The sequence below is a fragment of the Rhipicephalus sanguineus genome, unplaced genomic scaffold (genome assembly GCF_013339695.2).
Source record: "Rhipicephalus sanguineus isolate Rsan-2018 unplaced genomic scaffold, BIME_Rsan_1.4 Seq3376, whole genome shotgun sequence".
Lineage (NCBI taxonomy): Eukaryota > Metazoa > Arthropoda > Arachnida > Ixodida > Ixodidae > Rhipicephalus > Rhipicephalus sanguineus.
Genome location: NW_023615045.1, coordinates 1 through 10,909, shown reverse-complemented (window position 1 = coordinate 10,909; position 10,909 = coordinate 1). Strand labels below are relative to the sequence as shown.

General features: G+C 47.0%; 1 protein-coding gene across 1 annotated transcript; it reads left to right on the top strand.

Moving 5' to 3' along the window:
* The first annotated feature begins 3,913 nt into the window (after positions 1-3,913).
* LOC119377057 (lysine-specific histone demethylase 1A) lies at positions 3,914-7,289 on the top strand. The gene has a single exon (XM_037646681.2). The coding sequence runs from the start codon at positions 4,276-4,278 to the stop codon at positions 6,670-6,672; it is 2,397 nt and encodes a 798-aa protein (XP_037502609.1). The 5' UTR covers positions 3,914-4,275; the 3' UTR covers positions 6,673-7,289.
* Positions 7,290-10,909: the final 3,620 nt, after the last annotated feature.

The window sequence follows — 10,909 nt, the reverse complement described above, 5'->3', positions numbered from 1 at the left end:
ACGCCGACGTCGCCTGCGGTCAGTTTTCTCGTTTGATGAGCCATCTAAGGCATTCGCCTTAACAAAGGAGAAAAGTAACGATCTCGCCACTCAGTACGTGCGCGCCTCTAGAAAACGTTGCAATTGCTTCACCACCAAACCTTGTCACCCCGTGAGAGGCTCCTTCGCCTATAAACTTGGTTACTGTGTGGCGAAGCTCGTTCTCAAGGCGTCGAAAATGTGCGGAATAGGCTGTTTTCTCTTCGTTTTATTATCTTTTTTTTACGTATAAGGAGATAATATCCCGAGCCACTACCGATAAACACGTCATAAACCCGAAGATCACCGGTCCTATCTCTCCCTATCTTATTTTACAAGGCAGGAGAAAGAACAAGCGAAAGACCCTTCAGCTCGTGAAAAGCGGCACAAATTGCCCTTGCCTCTTACGGCCGCTACGAGCGGCTTTTCTTGACGTTGTTTGAGCAAGTCGGGACATGATAAATGCCCACGAGCTTTCTGTACCGCCCTTGAGGACTCTGAAGATGGTGCTAACGAATGGTGTTCGCGAGAGTTACCGAATATATGCTACCGGTAGCATATACAGTAGAGCCTTTTAGCAGTGCCGGTTTACCGCACAGCAGGTACGGAAATACCGTATAATAGTGGTCGCCACGCAGCTTTCTTTTCTTTTTTTTAACTTTTTAGCTGCACGAGTTGATCATTGCGTTTGCTAACGTTATGAGAGGATCGAAGTGGCTAATAGAGGTCTTGTATACTAGAGAGCTACTTGCCGACCCCGAGGGCGCGGTATTTCCGTACGTACAGTACCGTATTACCAGCTCTGCTAGACCTCCCTAATAACTCCAGTGTTCACAAACGGAGCAGCGGTTGTTCGTCTATTGACCGCCTAGGCTCCCACTAAGGAACCTCCTTCTTCATTGGGTGATTGCCATTCAAAAATAGTTACCTATCTGCTAGGGCTCACTGAAAAAAGACAGAGAGAAAAGATAAGGAAAGGGAAGGTAGATTAACCCGGCTAGATAGGTAGGTAGATATGTAGGTCGGTAGATTAACGAACCCGGCTCTTTGGTTATCCTGCAATGGAAAACGAAAGGTTAAATATTTACAACGCGCACACGCACACAGATTCAGAAGCGTAGCCTTTTCATTTTCCCGCGGGAAAGCGACGCGTGAGAATGAGAGTGGGTAGGGAAAGCCGATGTAGCTGTGTATTGAGATATATAGGCACACAAATTAAGTCATTTTGTGAGCTTAATTCGAAGTTAACTTGCATAAGTTCATTTCAGCAGTATACTACATGCACAGAACAGGTTCAACCGGGATGTAAAGGTTTCCCGCCAGGGGGGAAGGGGGAGCGATGCCGCACCCCCACCCCCCCCCCCGGCCCCTGACGCCCCTGCATAGATTCATCGTAAGTCGGTCACGTGGTGAGTGAGTGAATAAACGTTTTTTGTGTCCAGCAAAACGCGATTAATCGCGCACCCGGCTATTCCCACGACGGGACTGACAGGTCTAGCCTGCCGGCCCGATCATGGGCACGCTGGACGGCCAGGATTTGGTCTTCAGAGACGGGCCTTCGCAGGAGTGCGTCCCACTCTTCCTTGGTGAACTTCGGGCCCGGTGCATGCCACATCGCAGCTAGAAGCACGAGGTCACGGTTCCACGTTGAAATCGCATGCATGAGTGTCAAGTCTGTCGTTCAACATGAACGCGCTGCTTAGTGCACGTCGGTGTAATTCCACTTTCCCAATGAGATGGTGAGGGTAAGAACGCTAAAGCTGTCACGTTGCGCACATTTTCGACGACGGAATCGAAGCACGTATACTTTCGGTTTGTCCATGTGCGGAGCGGGCAACTTCGAACAACGAAAAAGAAAAATAATACAATAAAATAAAACTGCTTTTACTAATTGTACCCGAGCTTTCTAAGCCAGTTCGGTCTTGATTCCACAGGTGCTAATTGAACGATGGCAAGCATATAGAACTTTTTACCAGTATGCTAGGGGAGGCGGTTACAAGCAAGCCACACGTGAAACCTAATCTCTATAATTATCAAGTGGGCTGAGTTGGCCCCGAAACGTTTTGCACACGGCATGCTGGGTACAATAGTAACACCGTGATTTCTTAGCTTCTACCATTTCATTATGTATCGCTTTCCTCCCTACTGCTATCTTTCCTCATACAGCAAGGTCTCTTCCTTTTTTTTCCTTTAATGGCTTCGATGAGCACAATCCCTTATTATTATTATATGAGCACATATAATAATAATAATAATAATAATAATAATAATAATAATAATAATAATAATAATAATAATAATAATAATAATAATAATAATAATAATAATAATAATAATAATAGAACGTTCACCACAACGATTGTTTGACCGAACTTTCCGCGTCCTGCGAACGGAGATCCTTGTGATATCTGTTGACATGCACGGTACATCATACGAACATTCATTCATTGGCGTTTCTGCATGTGTGTGCGTCCAATGAGCCCCATATGTATTTATGTATTTTTAAGGTCAATAATACGAGCACGTAGAGCCATGTGTTAAAACTATAAGGCATTCTAAGCCAAAAGTAGAGAATGATTGCAGTAAAAATATTTCAAATTTCGTGAACTTGTGCTTTCGCACAGACACACAAACACCCAGAAAGAGAGAGAGAGAGAAATACAGCGCTAATAATGATCCGCTAGTCCTCCCGGAAATTCGGCCACGATGGGCTACGATTGTGCCCTTCTAGGTAACCGTATCACTTATTGCTCTTTTTCGCGGAGGTTGCTTATCCTTCTCATTTGCTCCTCTCTCGTCCCTTTATCAGAAACTTCGCCGTTACGAGAACTTCGTCACATCGCGCATAATGCCACGCTTGCGCACTGGAATTCTCCGCTTAACTCCAATCATCGCCCTAAGAACCTTGAATCATCACTCCAGCCACAACTGCCATCCAAGATTTCTCGACGTGACGCTACAATTCTGTGCCGGTTGTGGATCGGTGTAGCGTTTACTAACTCATTCAGCCATCGCAATGGCATGGCAGATTCATCCATGTGCGAAAGCTGCAATTGTATAGAGACTACTGAACATCTCTTGTGCCACAGTGCCCAATTTGATGAAGATCGCCGGACTCTCCAGTGTGCCTCGATCGATGACCGGCCCTTTAATGAAGCAAAGATCTTAGGAGCCTGGTCGCGCAGCACATCAGCCCAGAAAGTCACACGAGCCCTCCTGCGGTACTTGAAAACAACTTCATTGAGCGACCGCCTGTGAAACTCAGCACTGTGCGTGATGTGACATGTGTCTATCCTGCTCTCTCTCTTTTACTCCCTTATTGCCCCTCCCCATGTGTAGGGTAGCAAACTGGACGCATAGTCTAGTTAACCTCCCTGCCTTTCCTACATTCCTTCTCTCTCTCTCTCGCCGTTACGAGAACTATGGACTGTCCAAGTTTGTGTTCCGGGAAAAGGCGGAACTTCCGCGCTTCCGCGAAAGGTACGCCGCTCAGAAAACGATATAAGAGATGAACGCTATGTACAAACAAACAAAGCGAATTTTGTCGCAAACATTATGCAAAAAATTGATCACGGTGCTCGCTTTCCGGACCCCGTTATTATAATATTTTTTTTCCCCGCTGGATGGGTCTCGCCATCTATCGACTGAGGTCAAAACCAACATTATTTCGTAGCCTCCAAGACTTCCGCCGTGTCCGCAGAATATTTCGGAGTTGGAGCAACGTTTAGTGGGCGAAAAAAAAAATATACACATGCTGGTCACACCTAGTACCGTCGCTTACCCGTCAATACTTCACGTTTCACTTGTGCGATGGGCAAAATTTGCACTGCTTGAACGAAGGTTGGATGATTATTGAGAGGCGAGGCGGGTCGTTTAGCCCGAAGCTGCGCAAAGGTACGCAACACTGGAACAACCGAAACAACAGTCGTTAGCCCGGATGAATGTATCGAAGATCGCGCCGACTTCTCGACAAAAAGTGAGGAAAAAAATAAGAAAGCAAACAGCCGTACTTGCCATGTTTTGTCATTAGACTCGGTCCCGCCTCGAGCTTCGAAAATAACGCCAGCAACATCTGGTGCACGGAAATGCCGGGAGTGCATGCGACGCCGATGCCGACGTAACGTTGCACCTGTAGCTCCTGTAGCTACTACGGTAATCACATTCACCACATTCCTCCGTCGCCTTTGAATGAACAATCGTGCTACGAGGGGCGTCTCGCTATAACTGAAGTTCATTTTTACTGAAGACTTTCGGGAGATGAGTTCCTCGGACGACAGAAAACGGCCTAGCCCGCAGGAGGTGTTTTCCGCCGATCAGGAAGCTGGGAGCGAGCTCAGAGACGACGACCCTACGGGTAGACGCACGACGCGGAGGCGAAGGGCCCGCCTCGACCCGAAGGAGATGGGCGACAGGCAAGCTGCCGGTGGAACAGCTGGACCTCCCGGCGATGACGGCGCCAGCTACGCTTCCGACGAGGAGAGTGGCAACGGTCAGCACGCAAAGCAGGCGCGCTTGGGCAGCGCTGCCGACCGTCGCGGCGAGCGCCCAGCGGCGGCGGCAACTTCCGAAGGCGGCGGCCAAGACTGCCCAGACGTGGACAGCGAGATGGAGGACCCTACAGGGCTGGAAGGGGCCGCCTTCCAGAGCCGTCTCCCTTTCGACAAGATGACGGCTCAGGAAGCGGCCTGCTTCCCAGACGTGGCGCAGGGCCCCCAGCAAACGCAGAAGGTGTTCCTGCACATCCGCAACCGGCTTCTGCAGCTGTGGCTGCAGAACCCCAAGATGCAGCTGATATTCGAGAACGCGCTTCCGCAAATCGAACCACCGTACAACAGCGACGCGCCTTTCGTGATGCGCGTGCACGCCTACCTCGAGCGCCAGGGGCTCATCAACTTCGGCGTGTACGAACGCATTCGTGGGCCGCCGGCCAAGAAGCACGGAAAGGTCATTGTCGTAGGAGCCGGCATCTCGGGCCTGGCTGCGGCGCAGCAGCTCCAGCAGTTCGGTATGGAGGTGATCGTTCTCGAGGCCCGAGACCGCGTCGGAGGTCGCGTGGCTACTTTCCGCAAGGGCAACTACATTGCCGACCTGGGTGCCATGGTGGTCACGGGACTGGGCGGCAATCCCGTGGCCGTGCTGAGCCGGCAGATCAAGATGGAGCTGCATCGGATCCGTCAGAAGTGTCCGCTCTACGAGTCCAACGGCACCACAGTGCCGAAAGACAAAGATGAGATGGTAGAGCGCGAGTTTAATCGGCTTCTTGAGGCAACATCTTACCTGTCGCATCAGCTTGATTTCAACTATGTGCAAGGCAAGCCAGTGTCCCTAGGTCAGGCATTGGAATGGGTCATAAAGCTTCAAGAAAAGCACGTAAAAGAGAAACAGATCGAGCATTGGAAGCTTATACTGGAGATGCAAGAAAAGCTCAAGACTAACCAGCAGCGCATGCTGCAGTTGCGAGACCACATTGAGGCCCTGCATCAGCAGCACAAGGAGCTTGCTTCATCCAAGGCACAGCGTGATGTCACGCAGGAGTTTGTTCTGCGAAGCAAGCAGCACGAACTAACTTGTGCCTGCCGGGATTGGGACCAGCTTGTGGAGCAGCAGAAAGAGATAGAGGACAAGTTGCAAGAGATGGAGGCATCTCCTCCGAGCGACGTCTACCTCTCGTCCCGTGATCGACAGGTCCTTGACTGGCATTTTGCCAACCTGGAGTTTGCCAATGCCACTCCATTGAACAACCTGTCACTCAAGCACTGGGATCAAGACGACGATTTCGAATTTACTGGTGCACATTTGACCGTACGTAATGGTTACTCATGCGTTCCTGTTGCCCTTGCAGAAGGGCTTGAAATTCGACTCAATACCGCTGTCAAACAGATCCGCCATGGCAGCACAGGGGTCGAAGTGCTAGCCGCTAACACACGTAGCAGCGGTGGTCTCATAAGCTTCAAAGCAGACGCTGTCCTTAGCACACTCCCACTCGGTGTCATGAAACAAGCAGTGCAGGGCAACCCCAATGTACCAAACACCGTGCAATTCATCCCACCTCTTCCAGAGTGGAAAGTTAGCTCCATTCAACGGCTCGGTTTTGGCAACCTCAATAAGGTGGTGCTTTGCTTTGACCGTATCTTCTGGGATCCCAATGCCAACCTTTTCGGACACGTTGGTAGCACAACAGCCAGCAGAGGCGAACTATTCCTTTTCTGGAACCTTTACCGAGCACCTGTGCTTCTGGCATTGGTGGCCGGTGAGGCAGCGGCCATCATGGAGAATGTCAGTGACGACGTCATTGTAGGGCGCTGCCTGGCTGTGCTGAAGGGTATTTTTGGCAGTGTACCGCAACCGAAGGAAACTGTTGTGACTCGCTGGAGGGCTGACCCGTGGTCAAGAGGCTCTTACTCCTATGTGGCCACGGGTGCCTCTGGAAGTGACTACGACATCCTGGCAACTCCTGTGACGCCACCCTCGGTGGTTCCGGGCTCCTCACAGCCACAATCACTGCCCCGGTTATTCTTTGCTGGTGAACACACAATTCGCAATTATCCAGCCACTGTGCACGGTGCATTACTAAGTGGGCTGAGAGAGGCTGGTCGTATTGCAGATCAATTTCTTGGCTGTCCGTATGCTCCTCCAAGGCAACCTCAGTCATAAGCATTGTGCAGCATTGATCACGACATCATAGCTTCCGCAATAGTGTTTGTAAATGGTAGTATGCATTGATGGCTTCCCGGTGCATTCCTTTGTAGATCTGTGTAACGTGCGTTATTATGTATATGAACAGATTTTTCGTGAAGCACTATTGCATATTCGTGTGTAATACCTCAGAGCTAATAAGCGGTGGGGCAAGTTAGTTTTGAAGTAGCACGATCTGCAATCATAATATAAGCAACACAATATATTTAAAATGGGCTTATGCAATTGTGTAGTGAGGCTGTACCTCTTTCTTTGTTTTTATTTTCGTTTGCTAGTGTTCTTGATGATTAACCTTTGGGTTGGCATCATACACCGACACATTTTTCAGCAACACACTGCAGCAGGTTGTGACTTGTCAACAGCTTGAGCAGCCCTCTTTTCATTACTTCATCTATGCCCACGAAACGCGCTTCGTTAAAATGTGTGTACGTCCTTGGGAAGTGTGTAAATGTCAGGTAGGGTCACATTTGTGTTGAACTGTGGTACCAACGAAATACTGTATGCATTGTTGGACAAATCCAAATGCTTTTTTTGCTGAAACTTTGCCCCTTTCTTGCTTGCTCACCCTTTAAGGGGAGACACGGGTCTTAGTAAAAAATGGCCGAAAAATCAATTTTGAGAGAAACACATTTTAGGCATGATTGTACCTCTAAGCACCTGCCCTCAAGATATTAACGCTGATTTTGCCTGAGATGTAAGATACTACTCGTTGTCAAGATGACACGGTAGCCACAAAATATGCCACGACGGGCAAAATTTGTTCAAACTTCCCGCGCGTGCCATGGACGCAGCAGCTGGGTGATCGCCACTATCTTAAGCTTGTTTTGAAGCTGTTTTCTTTGTGCCCATTATGCGGTGTTTCAAAATGGTGTCACTCCGACAGAGCGACCACTATCGACGCTTTTCCAAGGAGCGGCCACTCTGAGCTCGAAAATTTGTTACATAGTATCAGCTGCATACCTGCCCACAGTAAACATAGTTACAAATGTCTTTTTTTTTCCTTTAAAACAATACCACTCATATTGTACTGAAAGGTTATAGGCACTTGGAGGACGACTAGGTGCCTACCAGGTCTTCTCGCTTACCATGGGTCTTCATTTTCGCATGCTCTCGCCAACTCCATGCATGGAAGCTAATGCTGCAGGTTCCAAAACAACAAAAAGGCTCCCCCGCTGTATGCCCCTAAATGCCATTCGTGCAATGCTGACTGAATGTATGCTTCCTAAAAGCTTCAGTGCTTCACACTGGGCAAGCCTGCCTCCATTCTCGGAACATATGCAGCTGGCTCTTGTCGTGTTCAGGCTATCACTCGACAGGTATCGCTGTGTTGATGTCATCTACAGCGACCTGCCATTATTGCAATTAGTGAAGAAGCGATAGGAAAAGCCTCAAGAGGAGCATGAGATTGTTTTTCGAGGGTACAGATGCTGTGTGGTGCAAAGCACTGTTATATTCGCTAAGAATTGTAGTCATGGTATACTCTACACAATGCACGTGTCAAGCTGTCAGTTTAAAATATGAAAATAATGTGACCGAGGTGCCTTAGGGGGCCCTTTAACCAAGGCCAAACATGCCTGATACTACCAGGCCTCAATTATGTTGCAATTCCATTCCATTTATCTTTCTTCTTGTGCTTTATCATCGGCCCGAGTGGCATTCCTTCTGTGTCATAACCAAAACTGTACGTCCTCTAAGGATAGATATGAATGCAGTAAAACCCAATGAACTGAATTTCTTGTTCATGCTCTTCTCTTGTCATTCTTGATGGTGTTGGTATCTCCTGGCCCTCTCTTGTCCTTGCATTCTTGAATAGCACTGGAAAAACTGTCCTTTTATATGTTGTCAAACTCCAAGAAATGTTTTGGTATTAGCCACCAGTACATATTGATGACAGTTCACTTGATGCTGCTGTCCTGCCCTCATTTATAGAGTTTTATGTATGTTCAGCTGGTTGTACTGATTCTATTGTAAGGTTGGTATAAAAAAGCTACTAGAGACACAGGTCAGAGGCATGGGACAAGGCAATTTTTATCCGTATTTATTAGTTACTGATCAGTGGAATTTTCCACAAACTTTTTAACAATGACAAGGCAGTCAGCATTTAGTTTGCAACCATCTTGCACCTCGGAGCATTCTGTGCCACCATAAATACCTTGACCATGTGACATCCCGTCCTACATAAATTGCCAGACCTATTACTTCGTAGATGCCAGAGAAATAGTGCGTCAGAATTGTGTTAGTTGATGTGGTGCAAACGGAACTATACTTTCACATTAAATGATTGCAGCTGCTTCAAAGGGATAGAAGTGTACTGTCATTGTCATGAGTATCAAGGAAATGTGGATCCATTGCTGTTTGTGGGCTGTGAACTTTTATGCTATGAGTGCTTGTTGAAACATTCCATAAATGACCCCACCCCCTCTACTCAGTTTTCGCATTATTTGTGTAAAAAGAGTAGTCTGTGCACTGCTTGGAATATGACTGGTTATATTTTAGCTGAACAGGAAGCAGGACAGGCATTCAGCAGTCATATTTCCAAGCATCTCAACCATTTTGTGGTGTAGCATTTCAAATATAACAGGGCAGTGATGAATAACGTAGTAGTTGTACAGGAATATATGAAGACGTTTTATGCTACTCACATGGTCATCAGATTACTGTTAGCTGTCCACACATAAATGCACACCCATTCACCTGAAAGCCAGAGTAAGAATATCTTGAGTTAAACGACACTGGCAATTACGCCAAACTATGTAAAGAGTATGGGAACAACGTGTATGACTGCCATCGCATATCCCTAAATTAGTACAATCCCTAAAAGAGTCGGGTCTTGTAGAACAGGCATCTAGGATATAGGGCAAAGCACCACTGTATGTGTCAAGTATGATACACTTCTTCATGCCTGTCAGCATTTAAAGATGTATGCACATACAAAGTCTACTCGAAATGGTGGCTTAAAGTCTTCTTTACTGGTTTATATGAAGTTCTTAAACTGTAGGTAAATACAATACAGTTCAGTTTGTGTGCAAGGGGTTTTCGGTAGTTAGTGCATGTTTCGTGCTTGCTTCAATCTGCGACAGCCTCTCCCATAACCAGCATGCCTAAAAGCAGTGAAAGCCTAGCTTTGAAAATATATGCCACCAGATGAGCAATCTGTGAACCAAACACACATATTACTGAAGTTTATGCTACCAAGAACAACACGGCTTACGCCATCGCAATCACCATAGCTACCTCTGAAGTAACTCCACACATAGCAAGGACATGACAACACATTGAAAGATAGCACCTGCAACACCGCTGTATCCCATTTCAGTGTTGGCACCCGTGGCATGTGCAATACTATAAAACCCGTGCACTAGCTGGTAACAACACTGGGCTGTAATTTTGTGCATCAGCTAAGTGGTTGTTTTGTTTGCTTTTTATGCGCATTCCGTTATCTATAACAAGATGGCTGATTGTCTGGTTTCCAGATTATGAAGTTTTCATATATATATACCTTCTGAATGTGCGTACAGTGATTGAACTAAAGGCTGTGTGCCGAGCTTCCAAACACTTCGATGCTAGTCCTACCAGCCCACAGCGTGATATCGTTGGCCTTGCCTTTTCAGTTCTTGAATAGTGCAGGTCGCTGTCCTTTAAATGATGCGGCTGTCTGCAACTGCTTGGCGGGACATTACTAGTTATTCCTAAAACAAGCTCTTGTTAAGTTTCATCTCTTGTAGACACTAGTGCAATAAGACTGCTAAAGCAAGCAACGTGTGTTAACAATCCTCGTACATACTAATGTTAGAAGAGTGTGCTTAGATTACTAGTGCCTGGACGTGTATACCTGGCCTCCTTTATGCACCTGTGATCCTGTTTTGCATATGCGTCTGGCTGCAAATGTCGCTCACCAAGCTCCTTATTCTGCACACCTGAAGGGATGCCGGAATTAAATTAAGCCGAAGATGATTACACTTCCGGAATTCCAAATATACTGAGAGCAGAACTTTTGTAAGCTAAAATGGATTCAGAAAGGAAAGACAAGTGGCCGAAGCCATTTAGAAATTTTTAAAGTAGCTCCTTGTGACATCTTAGATTTTGTGAAGCATCTGTGAAATGGTAGCCAAGGTGTTTCCAAGAAAAAAAAATTTCTTTGTCCAAAATGAAGTGGGAGCAATGTGGTAAATTTTGTGAACTTTTCTTACACAAG

Excerpts from the sequence above, each read along its gene's own strand:
- LOC119377057 (XM_037646681.2), top strand. The coding sequence starts at position 4,276 with ATGAGTTCCTCGGACGACAGAAAACGGCCTAGCCCGCAGGAGGTGTTT.